Here is a 17,676-nt window from a genome sequence, read left to right as displayed (position 1 = left end):
AAACTCATTTTCACGTACATGAAAATTTTCATAGTCTGGCATAAGACTTAGTTTTGTCAGCGTTCGACTTTTTCTTCTGTTTTTCTTTTTCATTGTGAAATAATGTGTGTTCGTTTACTCAAAATTTGTACGAATTGTTACTGGATGTTGTTCGTTTACTCTACAGTACAATGCAAAATACCTTAGTCGATTACAAGAAGTTACTGGACTTGTACAAATTTGTACAAATTGTTGAGTAAACGAACACACCTATAATCGTCAAACAAAAGTCGAAAATTCAGTTCTGCCATTTTTTACCTGCAGAAATTTTGCTGGTAGCCTGTGGTAGAAGAGAAAGCCATTTTCGCTCTCTCACCACTCTCATTCTCTTAAAAATTGCTTCCAGTTTTGCCACGTTAAAATGGTAACAAATGGCAAAAATGGTAACCTCAGGTAAGTAAAGGAACACAGCTTTTATAAGCAGTTGCTGTAGAGATCCCTACAGAAAAAAACCAGTTGGTTGATCCCTACACATTTCTTCAAAAGACAAACAAGAGTGTATACATTTCGGAGAATTTGTTATAAAATAATGAAATAAAAACTTAAGTTGTGAACATTTTTTTTGATTAATTCACGAAACTGAAATTTTTAATGGAGCGGAGTTGGAGTCCATGTCGAAAGCTGAACTAGTGATGGGAAGGCAACATAAAAAAACCTTTTGGATGATGATGCAAAATCTGATGCGCTTGTAATAAATTGAGAACGGAGGAAGTAAGCTCAAATGTGATTGAACTTAATGGAAACTTTTTTTTAAAATTTGTGTTTATATAATAAATATAATAAAGTTTTTTGAGTTCTTGTTTTACACAAATAATAAATGCATTTTATTTATTTTGGGATATTCCGCAATGGCTTGCATTTTTATTGCATCTTTAGACTGACTAAAAATGCAATCCGAAGAGTGCCTTTAAATTCAATCCAAACGACTACATCAAAAGCTGTGATTTTGATCGAAAACGGAGTGCATCCTAGCTGTGTGCTGTGGAAGCAAAATAGAGTGCTTCCTAGCTGCGCGCTCTCTTGAAAAATTCTTAAGTGAATTCCTTGGAAAAGATGTACTCTAAAGGCCTGCGTACATAAGCTGCTCTGCCTCATTGCCTTGCTTTCCTGCTTCATTTTTGACATAATAAAAATAAAAGAATAAAGAAGGCCGAGGAAATTTCGAACTGGGTTGCCCTTTTCTTTTTTATTCTTTTATCAGAAGTAAGCAAGGTAAGCAGGCAAGGCAGCTTATGTACGCAGGCCTTAACGGCAAATGTACTGTACACTTGTAGTGATTCAACTGCATCCGTGGATGCAAACTTTTTGCTGAGTGTCCTCAACTGCCTTTCATGTGTAAACGCAGGCTTAAATTTTCTAAAGGCCTGCGTACATAAGCTGCTCTGCCTGATTGCCTTGCTTTCCTGCTTCATTTTTGACACAATAAAAATAAAAGAATAAAGAAGGCCGAGGAAATTTCGAACTGGGTTGCCCTTTTCTTTTTTATTCTTTTACCAGAAGTAAGCAAGGTAAGCAGGCAAGGCAGCTTATGTTCGCCGGCCTTAAAGGCCTTCATACATAAGCTGCTCTGCCTGATTGCCTTGCTTTTGTGCTTCATTTTTGACATAATAAAAATAAAAGAATAAAGAAGGCCAAGGAAATTTCGAACTGGGTTGCCCTTTTCTTTTTTATTCCTTTATCAGAAGTAAGCAAGGTAAGCAGGCAAGGCAGCTTATGTAAAGGCCTCGACACATGGCAGCATGGCATTCTTGCTGAAGTCATATCTGGTAAATGACTAGAGACCAAGTTCGACCTAATTCAAATGTGATTCTGAAATCTTTTTATTAGGTCGAACTTCGTCTTTAATATTTTACCAAATATGACTTCAGCAAGAATGCCATGCTTCTTATGTGTCGTGGCCTTAATTTTAATTTAATTTGCGCTTTATTTTGTATTAAAAATGACAATAGGTCTGTACGATAACCCAAAAGTTTGTACAAATTTGCACAAACTATTACAAAATGCTCATGGTAGAACAAATATAAGGTAAAGTTAATACTACAACAAATACAACTCGAACAACAACCACAAAGGAATTTGTTTTTGTTTGTAACGTTACTGCCAGTTGATTTGTAAACAAAACAAGGAAATGTCTGTAAATTATTGGAATTTAAAAAACTAATAATTTTTCACATTTGGTTGAATATTTTGGAAAACATGAATGAAAATTCGTTACATTTTCAATTTTTATGTTTCCACATCATTCCACTAAATGCATAAATTCTCGCAGAAGGTAAAATTCTTGCAGAAAAGTTTGGGGTCTGTGACGGCCACCTTTTGTCCGTGGTTAAATGAGAAAACATCGCCATAGTAAAATTTAACAATTATTTATTATAATTGTTCATTGCATGTTTCTCCCAATACTTATTCTCACAAATGTTTTGTTTACAAAGTAAATGTGATAAAGAAACGTCAATGAATATTTACAGGGTCGGATAAGTTGTATTACTTACTTACAGACTGGCTGTCTGCTTGAGATGCGCGTAATCATTGACGTGCAACGTAAAAAGAATGTCCAGCGTGACAATATGTGTGTTCGTTTACTCAAAATTTGTACAAATTATTGAGTAAACAAACACACCTAATATTAGTCATGTGTTGCTTTCACATCTACCTATTTTTTGTGGTTATTTCGATTTACCTATTTTTAACAAAATAACAAAAACAATTATTCGACATACTTCATATTTTATGTATATCGGAAGTAATGACAGATATATTATTAACGCCATCTACATTTTGTTACATAAATTATGAATCGAAAAATTGTTTTGCAACTACCACGTTTTATCACAAATACCACAACACATGTAGGCCTATGATCTGTCACTTAATTGAAATTACGCTTCATCTCATTCATTATTATAATTGCGTCTGTCAAAAAGAGATCATCTACTAGCCTCTGAAAACGTGTAAGTGCTTTTCGATATCGGTAAAAGCAATTTTTAAGTAAAAAAGTATATTTCTATATACATTACATAGTTCTTTAAAGTGAAACATCAAATTAATTGGAAATAATATCAGCCACATAAAAATCATTGTTCTACACATACAATTTTATACTCTAACCCCGGGTAAGCATTTTTCTTTGAACCACTTTTCTACTTTTGTTTTATTATGAGTAAAACAAACTACTAAATATATGATACAGGATACTGTGGTGTAACTCCACGAAATTTATTGGCAAAAGGCGCGATTCATGACAGACAAAAGAGGTACAACTAAAGAAACACGTGGGAACACCACTTATCCCGGAGGAAATTTTATAAACTATTCCCATGACAGCACTCAGCTGACCAAACTTCCCATATTAATAAGTGAGTACCCCAACCTGTAGGAACAGTTTGAATGCGCTTATTATTATCACTTAAGCAGAATATATTATATATACAAAAATAGAATTTTCACCATTCCCTATATTTCGGCCAAGTCATAAAACATAGAATTATCGGAACTTTTACTAAACACGTGCTTTGAAAACTTATAAGTTACAAAATAAGAATAACCTTGTAGTGTACTGTCATTAAAAGAATTGTAATTATATAAATAGTGAAGCATACTCTAGGGTGCTGTTAATCAATTCGTAAAACATAATTTGTACATATTTTTTGATTAACTAAAATAAAAGAAATCTATGGTGTTATTTAAAAAAAATGATATAGATATAAGACCCATAACCCTTAGATAAAAAACCATAAATCTTTAAAACAATGAACTGTGTATATACAGAAAATAAGACCATATAAATAAATAGATAATTACATATACAACGACAATAAAATAATATTATATAAGACCTAGATATAAAAAAAATTTAAATATGTAATAAAAACTATCAAAATCTAAGTAAAACAACAAAAATCTTCTTTGTTTTTAAATGCAAATTTTCTAAATTTAAATAATATCTATATTATTATATTATATAATAATATCTAAATTGAGTATATGATTTTTCTTTTTTTTTTGACATTTAAATTTCCATAAAATCATCATCCAAAAATGAAGTTGATCTAAATATTTAGATTGTGGACTGAAAATTGTTAGATAGTGTGTATAGGGGCATTTCCAACATAAATAATGGCAAAAGGAAGTGCCATGGATGACGAAAAGAAAGTCATTAGGGGTGGGATTGCCAGCAAGGTGTGACAACTAAACCTTGGATAGTTTGGTAGACTGACATGTATTTATAATAAATTGAATGACTGTCGGTATTGTGTTAGAATACTTCAGTTCTGCCATATTTTATATAGTCTTATTTCTATGCAAATATTAACTTCCGTTAAGACCCTCAATTATTTATGGTACAAAAATATCAATTCTATGTCGACAGATAAAGCGGAAAAAGAACCTCCCCATTCCGGCGAGCTAAGCCGCAGCCTAACATCATTGTACCGCCTCCGCTTAAAAGAATCTGTTACAGGTCGCTGGAAATTCATAGAAAAAGGAGAAGCTGTTTCAATGTTTTGTTTTAGAAATCAAAGAAGCACATGTTTATTAGGGCTTTATTTTTTTAAATTTTAACAAAATACCTCACATATTAACAAACATTGTATCGCCTCTACAAGCGGTGATTTACTGCGCGGCTTATCGTTCGAACTTGGAGGAGGTTACATATCATTGATATGAAGAAGTCTTTCTGGGAAATCGTTTTTTCCGAATGATATATTTTTTTTTTTCTCAAAAAATATATGTCCCTAATGTACATCGAAATAGAAATAAATGTATAAAATGTCATATGAAATTTGACACTAACGTTACAACCCAGTTCAGTCAGCTGTGTATTGCTGCTACCTTTTCTTATTCTACCATGCAAAATGCTGTTCGATAACAAACTTGTAAAGTAAAAGAGAGCGAATTTGGAGACAATAGTGAGAGAATTTTGGAGAGCTTTGGAGAGTTTTGTTTAAAAGTTTTTGCAAGGAAAATTTTTTTTTGCAAGAACTTGCAAGTTTTATCAGCTGATTTAAATTCAAATGTTTTGTGGCGGACTTCTTGGCAAAACCATAAACAAACGTTTGGTTAATAAAATAAATAGAAATAAAAAAGGGAAAAATTATTAAATAAATTATGGAAAACGATAATGTAAATAAAACAACTTATTTCGTAGTTTGTGGTGACTACTTTTTTATTTTATTATTTATTTATTTAATCTTTTCCGCCAACTTCTTCTTCTTCAAATCACCTGACTTCTTGCAAGTTTTTGCAAATTGCTGTTCGATAACATCAAGGCATATTCATATAAGGTAAATGCATGAATTACAACAACTAACAAATTTACAAAAACAACATTGTTGTTATTGAAAATTAATTGTCAAAGAAAAACGTAAATACATTTTGCAAATCCTCTAAAATAGAACAAATTTGAATCAAAATATAAATAAAAAGCATACCGAACTGTCGTAGGTCATTGTTATTACACGTTTACGGTGAAAAGACGAATTTTTTGGTAGCAAATTTCGAAGTTTCAAATTTCATGAGTAGACCCTATTACATTTTGAAAACTAAATTTACAAAAAAAGTAAGAATACAGCTGATTGTCACTTCTACCTTGTATAAATATGCCTTGGATAACATTCTGCAAATTTTTAGCTTCGAGCGAGTAAAATTGGTGGAGAGACGTTACTGAGAACTTGCTGAGTACTTGCAAGTACTTTTCACTTGCGAAGTTATCGTACAGACCTAATGACTGTCATGTACCCTCTGAAAATAAAACACCCGTTGATTTGCCACACGTCATCATTAAGCAACTCACAAAAGTGTGGCCACATCTGTTCATGTAAATGTCGCTCATGGTACATATCGCTCATGGTACAATCAGCCCAGCTGATCGAATCTAAAACGTCAAAAAACTATGAATTCGCCATGAAAAATCAAAACAAAAAACCATATGATTCGGTAAGTAAGAGATAGCATGTCTACACTTTATAGACAAACACAAGCGATAAAAAGAGACAACAAGAGACCATTTGGCGAAAATTTTGACAGTTTACATTACAAAAAAGTTGCTTTGTTGTAGCAATTCGCCGATGCATCTACCTTTCTTATTGTACCATGTGGTACAATTAAAAAGGTAGAAACAACGGCGAATTGCTACAACAAAGCAATTTTTTTTGTAATGTAAAATGTCGAAATTTTCGCCAAATGATCTCTTGTTGTCTCTTTTTATCGCTTGTGTTTGTCTATATAGTGAACTCATGCTATCTCTTACTTACCGAATCATATGGTTTTTTGTTTTTAGTTTTCATGGCGAATTCCTAGTTTTTTGACGTTTTAAATTCGATCAGCTGGGCTGAGGCATCTACCTTTCTAATTGTACCATGGTCATGGTAAGAGTAGCATTTGGCGAAAATTTCGACATTTTACATTACAAAAAAAGTTGCTTTGTTGTAGCAATTCGCCTTTGTTTCTACCTTTTTAATTGTACCATGCAAAAAACCATATGATTCGGTAAAGGGGAGTACACACTATCAATCAAAAATGACAGCCAACGTACTTTTAGGACATTTTTCCTGCAAATAACAACTTTTATTTAGCGAAAAACCTTTTAAATACAATATATACGGTCATGGTAGAACAAGAAAAGGTAGCAGCAATACCCAGCTGACTGAACTGGGTTGTAGTGTTAGTGTCAAATTCCATTCGACATTTTATGTATTTATTTCTATGTTCGATGTATATTAGGGATATATATTTTTGAAGAACAAATTTATTCATCAGAAAAAAAAACTATTTCCCATAAAGACGGCTTCATATCATTGACATGTAACCTCCTCCAGGTCCGAACGACATGCCGCACACTAAAACATCGCTTATAGAGGCGGTACAATATTTGTTAATATGTGTGGTATTTTGTTAAACTTGAAAAGAATAAAGCCCTAATAAACATGTGCTTTTTTGTTTTCAAAAGCAAATGATTGAAACATCTTTTCTTTTTTCAATGAATTACCAGCGACCCGAAACATTTTTGCAAGTATTCTACTTTCTGCGAGAAATTATGCATTTAGTGGAATGATATGGAAACATTCAAATTGAAAATCTAACGAGTCTTCATTCATGTTTTCCAAAATATTCAATCAAATGTGAAAAATATTAGTTTTTTAAATTCCAATAATTTATAGACATTTCCTTGTTTTGTTTACATTTACGTTGACACTAAGGTTTACAAACAAAAACAAATTCCTTTGTGGTTGTTGTTCGAGTTGTATTTGTTGTAGTATTAACTTTACCTTGTATTTGTTCTACCATGATATACGGTATTATTTAGATATTACAAAAGAAATTTTTCAGTTAGGCTTTGATATTCACGAAATAGACCTCGGTGACTGTCAGTTTTGCTTGTCAGTGTGTACTATACTTAAGTAAGAGATAGCATGTCTACACTTTATAGACAAACACAAGCGATAAAAAGAGACAACAATAGACCATTTGGCGAAAATTTTGACAGTTTACATTACAAAAAAAGTTGCTTTGTTGTAGCAATTCGCCGATGCATCTACCTTTCTTATTGTACCATGATATCGCTCATATGGTGTCTCTAACTGAACATACCCTACAATAAGCACACTTTTTTTATTGTTTTGATTTTGATTTGTGAAAATTACACAAAAAATCCAAAATGCTGAATAAACTACAATTTAATAATATGGTAAACTAAATATACTCAATTTAATTATCAATTATCTTTAATTGGCATTTCATATTTCTCAGGTAATATCCAATAAAAAGGGTATACAGCAGGCGCGTATCCAAACAATCAACAAACTCGTGCACAAAATACGAAAGTTAAAAACGCTACTAGAAAAACGGCCAGAGGATAGCAAGTGCAAAGAAAGAATACGCAAATCCACGGAGACCATGGAACATTTAAAGGTGGGTATGGAATGAGAAACATTTTGCTGCGACTGATTTAAAAGCAAACATTTTCCCTTTGATGTAGAAACTTAAACGTGTTGAAATCATGAAATGTGTTTTGTTGTTGGAAAAACCTCCAGCTTCCGTGATAACAAATGGTTCATCCACACCTGAAGAAATGGCTCCAGCATTACTGGCCATGAATAAAGTAATGCAGGGTCTGATAAAACGTTTTAAATTGGAACTAAAACTTGAGGATAGTGAAGATGCGAAGTGGAGAGAAGAACTGAAAGAAAATAGTAAAAGACGGCAAAAGATTGAAAGGACTGAAGAAAAGAAACGCAAACGCCAAGCCCTTAAGGAGCAAAAAGCTATGGCACGCAAACGAACAGAATGGTTGGAACAAAACTGTGGTGACATTAAGGATGGTGGTGATATTAAGGGTGGTGATATTAAGGATGTATCTATATCCACTGTACCTGGATGGAAGATAGAAGAAGTGGAAGATGATATATTGCCCAAGGAAGTAAAAGCGATGGAAGAGAAGAACAATGTGACAAACATTAAGAAGGAGAATATAAAAAGACCAACACCGACTCAGAATGAGAAAACACATAAAAAGGAGGTGCCACAAAAGAAACCAAAGACGGAAATAAGAAAACCCGTTATTGCAGACCAAGAAGCTAGCCTTCCAGAAGAAGAAACAGATAATGAAAGCCAACCAGAGGAAACAGTTCAAGAAGATTTCCTTCCAGAAGAAGAAACAGATAATGAATGCCAACCAGAAGAAACATTTAAATCAAATGGAGATAGCGAAGATTCCGAGACGGAAGAAACTACCCACGTTGTTGATCCATTTTTTGTTACAGAAACTGGAGAAAATTATCTATCCACTGCTGTCGTTACCAACACTCAAAATGAAGGAAACAACCATGAAGATGAAGAAAAGGATAGACATTTGATACAATTAAATGGCACCAAAAAATATACAGATTTCCGAGAAAATAGAAGACAACGACGAAGTGGAGAAGGAAATTTCCCCCAGAAAAACAAATGGAATGACGAAAAATACCCACAGAAACAATCAAGATTCGGAAATGATAATAGAAGAGAGGAACAAAGAGGAAATAGATTTGGAAATGATACAAGTAATAGAAGACAAGATCAAAAAGGAAATAGATTTGGAAATGATAATAATAATAGAAGACAAGATCAAAAGCCAAATAGATTTGGTAATGAAAATAGAAGACAAGATCAGCAACAAAAGCAATGGAATAATGGCGTGTCAAAAAGGACAGATTTAAAGAAAAACGAAGATAATGCCGATAAATTGCATCCATCATGGGCGGCCAAACAAAAACTAAAACCTGTTATAACTGGTTTCCAAGGTAAAAAGATTGTCTTTGGTGATGATGATAACCAAGCCAATGAGACCAAAGGTAATAAAAAATCGTTTAATATGAACAAACCTTCTAAGGATAATAAATCCCAAAACGTGACAACCAATGAAACATTACATCCTTCCTGGGCGGCAAAACAGAAGCAAAAGCCTGTTATAACAGCTTTTCAAGGTAAGAAAATATCTTTTGATGACTAAAACAGAAATAAAGCACAAACGCTTCCTTAACAAGAAAAAACAATTCTGTATTCATTTACAACTTATACTTTGGGTACATAGTGTCCACGGATTTTATCCGATTCAATCAATTTATCTATATTAACATTGGGGAATTTACTTCTAAGCAATTCAACATCCATGTTGGGATTGCGGCGTAACAGCATCATAACCTCGTTGCGAGAGCGACTGGAAGAGAAGAAAATAAAAGTGAGTTTTAATATCTCTTCTTTGAGTCTATGTTCCAATCAATGGTGTACTTACTTCTTGGCCTTACGCTTTTCATTGTAAAGTTTTTCACGATACTTAAGCAAGAATTTACGCACAGCACGACCACCATAGCCTATTGATCGTGTCTTAATCCATCTAACATTCATAAATGGTGGCAGGACATGTTCAACAGATCTGTGGAAAGGGAAGAAAATATTAATAAGCATTTTTTTCAATAGTTTCCACGAAATATTTCTACTGTGTTTCTATAAATATTAGTTGATTGTGTGAATAGGTATGGATGTTCACCACAAATCAAATGGGAGTGCATTAGTGACAGGAACTGCAATTCTTTTAAGTTCAGGTAAATATACGTTCTCTTCCTGTGAACGGGCTTTGATTATCAGGGTATTGGAAGTGTCTACATCACTTGCGGATAGTGAAAGAAGCCGCGTAAATGCTTGATAATGTTGATTTAGGGCTGTTGCGATGTCCCCCCACCGGGCACAATACGTTCTCTGTAGGCGTAACCAACATTCACTAATGTAAATGATGCACTGTAAACATTATATGTTATTTGAGAGTGTATTAAATGCTTAAAAACTTCCGAAATGGTCATTTCTCTTCCACCAAAGAGTAGACATCTCTTGTAAATTTCTTGACTCGTGTTATTTTTGTTAGCCCGTCGAATCTTAACTCCAAAGCCCGCAGCCACAAACTTTTCTAGATCTCGAGCAGCAGTAATGGTAATATACATTTTGTTTACGAATATAACTCCAATGTTCAATACACTTAAAGCTTTCCCTAGCCTGCGTATAAAATTAGCACAGATTTCACTCATACTTACTTGTACATATAACGTATTCCCAAATTATTGGCAACCAAACGTTGAGGTCTCTCCCCCGTTTCACCAGTTTCCAATAAGTGATAGGCCTTATTACGTTCCCTGACTACGGTTTCCAAGTTCGTCATGGAAATTTTCACTTTATCCAAACGTTCTGGACTTGGAAACAATTCCATCTTTTCATTGCATTCATGTTCCATAGTTAGTAACATGTTACGTTCCTTGAGCAGAACATACCAAAACTGATGTAATTCTTTATTGGATTTTATACGTAGTTCATCTAACTTCCAAGCTCTACCAACTTTAACCTCATTTTCAGGCCAGTTTTTGGGATCATCAAAAAATTGCATTAAATTGTTGTTTTTGGGTTGGCTGGTGGAGATATTGCGACCCGTTAGCGACAAGGCAATGGCTCCATACTGTCCATGTACATTTTGTTGGAACCTTTAATAGAAACCATTATATAAAAATAAACATACACAAAATATATGCCGGAAAATACTACCTTAACAGAGATGCAAAGCTTCTTGTTGTGTTTTGTAGTTTGCCGAGAGCTGCACAGCAGACTTTTATGCTTTGAGATACATTTATCAATTTCGTGAGTCCAGCCATTGTCTCGAATTTATTTCATTTATGTTAATAAATTTCCAATAAATATCAAGACATAAATATCCTCCAGAAAAACGACGTTTCTCACATTACACAATGACACATGTGGCAGTGATGTCAACTCGAAAAAAAAAAACAAAATATCGTCAAAAATACATTTAAAGCGGGGTACACACGATAAGTTTTGACTGTCAGTTATAGCTGGCAAACCATCGATATTCCCAACATTAGATATTTTCGATATAATGTTTTAAAATATCGATTGCTATCGATATTATCGTTAAGTTGTCATCGCCATTCATTTGGAGATGAAAATGACGGAAATGTCAATGATTTTCTTGAAATTATGCAAAAGTAGTTCACAGAAATGTAAAGGAGAATAACCAACTGCTTTTATTTTATAAAAAATGTAAAAAAATACATTTTATTTTACCGAAAAATGTCCCACGGGAGTTGCCAATCTTCTACTGGGCGCGTCTTCCCGGGTGGCGGATGGGAAGGGGGTTTCTGAGATATGCGGGGCCAGCAACGCCCGAGGGAAACTGAAGGTGTTTCTGTCTCCACATATCTCAGAGACCCTGGGGGTTTGTTTTTCTTTCAAACCCCCCGTGGACCAAAATTGGATCGGGGTAGTTCCCTTAAATAAATCAACTAAGATGGGTAAAAGGAAAAAAAGGAGTAAAGTTACGGTGCAGGGAGTTAATAACCCAGTACCGGCGGTAAGCGTTGGTGAGATCACAAGCCACGTACCGTCGAGATCAAGCGATTGTGATCCGGCTGTCTCAGGTGTGGATGCCTTGGCACCTACAGCCGTAACTGTTACAAGTGCAGAAAATACAACCCGAACTATTGTTGACGAACCGGATTTTCAAAAGCATAATGCTTTAGCCAAAACTGGCACTAATCAGTCCACGGCTGACAGGACTGGAGTTTTGGGCGGGGACGACCTACACCTCAAAGTGATTGGAGACAGTCTTGAGAGACAGAGTAGGGAACTCCTTGACCAACTGGAGAGACTTGTTCCGACCATACCACCAGAGGACATGCTCAACAATCTCACCCTCACTGACGATGAACTGGACATTACGGTGATCCCAGCTGAGTCAACAAGAAGGTCTGATGATGACATGTCCACTGACGGTGATGTGGTGGAAGAGGTTGTGAACCTTGGTTCGCAACCACAGACAGGTCGCAACCAGTCTGGTCCTGTATCGGCACCAGCCGATACTAAGCTTCAAAGGCAGATTGCCACGAAGTCAATGGATGTTGATGGAGAATCTAAAGATGATCCACCAACAGTCACTGACTCTAAGTCGATGACCATCGAGGGGAAATCAACGGAAACTACAACAATAGCCACTGACTCTGAGTCTCCGGCCTGCGTTGGGGTATCCAAGGAAACCTCATCGACGGACACCGACGCAGTCGCAATCTCCGCCAAAGAGGCTTCAGATACGAGGCACTACAAACGTGCGGCTTCGTATCTGCGCAAGTTCGTGGGAAGGGACGCGAGCTCGCATACCAGGAGAGAGATTATGTTCATCAAGAGCAAGCTCAAGTACATACGGAAGTTCGAAAGAAACTATCCAAATGCACCCAGATGCGAGCTCTTGGTGGACAAAATCTTACTCCCGAACCCTGCTTCAGCCAAAGACTCAAAAGAGACTGCGGCGACTAGCAAAAAGGTGGAGGTGAAGCCTGTTGCTTCTGGCAGCAAGGTGGAACCTAAAACTGTTCCGAACCCGAGCCAGAAAGGACTGGAAAAGGATAAGGGGCATAATCCGACACCAAATGATTCTCGTAAGAGTAGTCAACTGGAGAAGGTGACTGTCCCAAATCCGGATCCTACCCCAACTGACGAGGGTAAAGCGGACGAACAAAAGGTGTCCAATACCTGCACAAGCCAATCGGGAGCAACGACGGGTGGATCGACTGGGACACCATCGACTTCGGAGAAGACGAACAAGCCCTCGCAGTCAAAGACTGTGAAGCGGGTTCGCTCTTCAGAAAGCCCACAGCCTTCGCCAAAGAAGACGATGATCTCCCATACGGTCAACACGGCGGACTCCTATGCTGGTGTCCTTGCTCACAAAGCCAAGGGAAGTAGCAACAGTACTGAGAAGGCGTCCACCTCCTCAGGAAAAGCTTCTACCAAGGCCCGTGATCGAGGACGTAGGAAACCCTACGCCAAAACGGCCACGGTGGCAAACGATGACGAGCTCCTAGTTGCAATCATCGACCGAGCTGACCCCTTCGGGAAAATCAGCGAAAGTCACTGGTTGCTCTTCGAGACTCGGTTTCGTTTAGCCATTGTGTCCACTGAGGCGAACCAGAGTGACCGCCAGTTTGGTGGCGCCTTCCTTCATAAGGGAGTTAAAGTCATTAAATGTCTCAACAGGAGCTCGCAAGAGTACCTTAAGAAGACCGTTAATGGCTTTGATGAACTTTGGGAGGGGGCAAAAATTGCTGCGGTGTCCATAACGGAGATTCCATCTAGGAAGGTATTCCCAGCATGGGTTCCCCCACCTACCGTGGATAAGGAACTTCTGCTGAGGATGCTGGAGCTCCAGAACCCAGGTCTCCTTACTAGGGACTGGACTGTAATGAGTCTAACCCCTTGTAAGGAGAATGGGGGGTGGATGTCAAGATAACGATAGACTCCTCTGGGGAGGAGTACCTTAAGGTTCGTGAGGGAAAACTGAACTTTGGTTCAGGATGGGTTCGGTTCCGACTGATTCCACCTCGCGAAAGTCAGTAGGAGTAGGTAGGCGGCAGGTGCTACGCATTTTGCAGATTAATCTGCATCATTGTAAAGCAGCTGCCGCCGAACTACTCCTGTCCCTCACGAACTCAGAGGTGGACATTGTTCTAGTCCAGGAACCTTATATATACAAAAATAAGGTCTCTGGACTGAACAATGCCAACTTCGAGGTCTTCGCATCGTCCGAAGGGGACAAGGTGAGGACCTGTGTAGTAGGTAGGAAGAACCTCAATCTAATCTTTCTATCTAATTATAGTAATGGAGGCATGTGCACGGTGCGACTGGAGAACGGTAAAGAGAAGGCCACTCTCCTGTCCTCAATCTACATGCCATATGAGGACCCTGATCCACCCAATCAGGGGGTACACAGGCTGCTAAAGGAGAACCTGAGCGTTTGTAACGTAATCCTTGGATGTGACGCCAACGCCCACCATTTTCACTGGGGCAGCAAAGATACAAACACTAGAGGTGAGTCGATTTTCAACTTTATATTATCTTACAATCTAAGAATATGTAATAAAGGAAACGACCCTACCTTTAAAATTAGAGACAGGGAGGAGGTCATTGATCTAACCCTGTAAAATTTAGATGATTCTGTCGTCAAGAACTGGAGGGTATCCAACAAATGTTCCTTTTCGAATCATATGAGGATATACTTTGAAATCTCTTTCGACGGAGTCCGCCAAAATGCTTATAGGAACCCGAGAAGGACGGACTGGGGCAGGTTCGCTGATCTGACGAACCATCAACTGTCACTCTCCGGAAGGATAGAAACAGTTGCTGAGCTTAACAGTAAGGTGTCCAACCTAACAGAAGTCCTTCTCCGCTGCCATAAGGATGCCTGTCCACTAACTTATCCCGGGAAGAAATCCCAACCGGTGTGGTGGAACAAGGATCTTGGCGAACTGCGGAAAAACACCAAAAAGCTGTACAACAGGGCCCACTCGATGAAACTTGACAGTGACTGGGAATCGTATAAAGCGAGCTTCACCAAATACAAGAGTGAAATCAAGCGCGCCAAAAAGAAGTCATGGGTTTGTTTCTGTGAGTCTGTAGAAGGGGTAAATGACGCTGCCAGATTCCGTAAGATACTCTCGAAGGACCCCAAATCCATTGGTAGTGTCAAAAAACCGGACGGCACGTGGACAGACTCAGGTCTTGAGACTCTAAACCTTCTAGCTGAGACCCACTTCCCTGACTGCACGGACGCCAGTAACCTTCACTATGAATGTGATAACTTCCAAGTCCAAGCGTCAGTGGACGAGAGCCTCATTGATAAGGTTGTAAGCAGAAACAAAATAAAGTGGGCAGTAAGTACATTCAAACCCTATAAGTCACCTGGTCCAGATGGAGTAATTCCTGCGATGCTTCATTTTGCCGCACCGCAGATTTACCAAATTCTGGAGGAGATCTTTAGGGCCTGTTTGTTTCTTTCCTGTGTACCAGATCTGTGGAAAGAGGTAAAGGTGACTTATATCCCCAAGGCGGGGAAAGCCAGTCACTCTGCACCGAAAGACTTCAGACCTATCAGCCTATCTTCCTTTCTCCTCAAGACACTCGAACGACTGATCGATCTGGAGATTAGGAGCTTTGTAGACACTGCCTCGCTGAGCAACTCGCAGCATGCCTACATGAAAGGTAAATCTGTCGAAACTGCTCTTCATGAGGTCGTGGGTTTCATTGAGAGAAACATGGAGAATTCAAACTTTACTGGCGGCTTTCCTGGATATAGAAGGAGCCTTCAACAACGTAAAACTTGAATCCATTCATCTCTCGCTTAGAGCGGTCAACACCCCGGAACCCCTGATCTGCTGGATAAAGAGAATGTTGGAGAGCAGGATCATAAATTCCAGCATTGGGGAGTTGACAACAAGGAAGACAGTAACTAGAGGTACTCCCCAGGGAGGTGTACTCTCACCGCTGCTGTGGCTACTTGTGATAAACAATATTTTGGCGGAATTCGACAATCAGGGCATTAAGGTTGTCGCATACGCGGATAATGTAGTTATACTAATAACTGGCAAATTCTTGTCCACAATTTCGGAGCTTATGCAAAGAGCCTTATCAAAGCTGTCCCGTTGGGCCACCACAAATGGCCTTGGGTAAATCCAACGAAAACAGAACTGGTATTGTCTCTGAATGCGATGCTAAACCTCTTGCCCACGAGACTTAGCATCAAAGGTCAAGCAGCACGTAGTGCCCTAAGGCTACATGAATTGAATCGTTGGCGTGACAGCACCTATGGTCATGCATGCATTCTTCGGGAGCTAGGGCCAAACCTTAGCTTGAATCAGCAGGGGAAGTTCAGCGACTACTTATCACCAATCCATAGATTTGATGATTTTGAGGTCGTTATCCCTAGTAGAGATGACTGGATCCGTAGTAACCCTCCTCTGGACGGTCTGGCTTTCTATACAGACGGTTCCAAGATGGAAGAAGGTACCGGAGCTGGCGTCTACTGCGAGAAGCTTTGCTTCGAATACTCATATAGGTTGAACAGCGACTGTAGTGTTTTCCAAGCAGAAATCTTCGCGATCAAAATGGCCGCAGAGTTGATAAAAAGTCTGGATGCTGAAATCTTTGAACCGGTGACTATCTTCGTTGATAGTCAGCCGGCTCTTAAAGCCATCAAATCCCCTAATATCAAGTCTGAGGCCGTTCTTGAGTGTAGAACTGCTTTGGCGAACCTCACTAACGCTGTCCGACTCTGCTGGGTACCGGGACACTGTGACATTGTGGGAAACGAGAAGGCAGATGAACTGGCAAGACAAGGATCTCAATCAACAAGTCAAGCTATCACTGATTCTATCAAACCACCCATATGTCACGTTTTTCGGAAGGTGGAGACGTTCTTTGAAGAACAAGCCAAGGAACTGCGGCATAATGAACCAAGATGCAACGTGTCAAGGGCCATTTGGCCGAATCTTTCAACAAAGAGAACAACTTCACTTTTAAGTTTGAGTAAATCAGAAATCAGGGTATTGACGGGAGTCATTACCGGCCATTGCAACATCCGAGCTTTTATCGGCAAATGGGAAGATGATGGCGTGGACTATTGCAGGCTCTGTGAAGATGAGGAGGAAACGGAGACGATCGAGCATATTTTATGTCGTTGCCCGATGTTAACTCGAAAGCGATATAGATTAACAGGAATACGCTTTCCTCCAAGCTTAACCTTCTACTCAAACATGGAACCAACAATCATACACAACATCATCAAAAATCTGAATTGGCTGGGACGGCGCGACCCGTAAGCGTAACTACTTCTCTAAATGTTTTTTCCACCATCGCCAAATAAACCACCCTCTCTTTATTTATTATATCTTCATTCTCTTTTATAATTATTTCATTTATCACTACTTTCCAAACAACACCCCTTTTTTTCTTTATTTTTCTCCCTTTTCTCTTTTCTTGTCTTTTCAGGTAATTCTGAACCTCTTTTTTCCTTATGGATGATCACAATGGACCGAAAGGTCTCCGAGTGGCGTAGTCAATATACATATATATTGACTACACATCCCCAAACCTAACCTAACCTACCGAAAAATGTGTACGTGTGACTACGGACTTACTTTCTTAAGAGCAGTAGTAGAGCTGGCAAAAAATCGATGGCACTATCGATAATATCGATTATTATTTAAAAATTCAATATCGATAGATAGTTTTGCCTATCGATATTATCGGAATAAAAACCCCTAACCTGAAATC

At 38.1% G+C, this 17,676-nt stretch overlaps 2 protein-coding genes across 2 annotated transcripts; one reads left to right on the top strand and one right to left on the bottom strand.

Moving 5' to 3' along the window:
* Window positions 1-7,603: 7,603 nt before the first annotated feature.
* Window positions 7,604-9,566, top strand: Rlb1. Its single transcript, XM_073981331.1, has 3 exons — window positions 7,604-7,723; window positions 7,786-7,947; window positions 8,015-9,566. Exons 1-3 carry the CDS (start codon window positions 7,694-7,696, stop codon window positions 9,524-9,526), a joined length of 1,704 nt encoding a protein of 567 aa, XP_073837432.1. The 5' UTR covers window positions 7,604-7,693; the 3' UTR covers window positions 9,527-9,566.
* On the bottom strand, window positions 9,549-11,323 carry mRpL47 (mitochondrial ribosomal protein L47). The gene is made up of 4 exons (XM_073981437.1): window positions 11,104-11,323; window positions 10,602-11,042; window positions 9,809-9,949; window positions 9,549-9,733 (listed from the first exon to the last, which is right to left on the bottom strand). Exons 1-4 carry the CDS (start codon window positions 11,208-11,210, stop codon window positions 9,589-9,591), a joined length of 834 nt encoding a protein of 277 aa, XP_073837538.1. The 5' UTR covers window positions 11,211-11,323; the 3' UTR covers window positions 9,549-9,588.
* Window positions 11,324-17,676: the final 6,353 nt, after the last annotated feature.

Source organism: Musca autumnalis, unplaced genomic scaffold (genome assembly GCF_047663935.1).
Source record: "Musca autumnalis isolate F117 unplaced genomic scaffold, ASM4766393v1 scaffold_1, whole genome shotgun sequence".
Taxonomy (NCBI): Eukaryota; Metazoa; Arthropoda; class Insecta; order Diptera; family Muscidae; genus Musca; species Musca autumnalis.
Note: the sequence above shows the minus strand (reverse complement) of the source record. Positions and strands in the feature narration are given on the sequence as shown.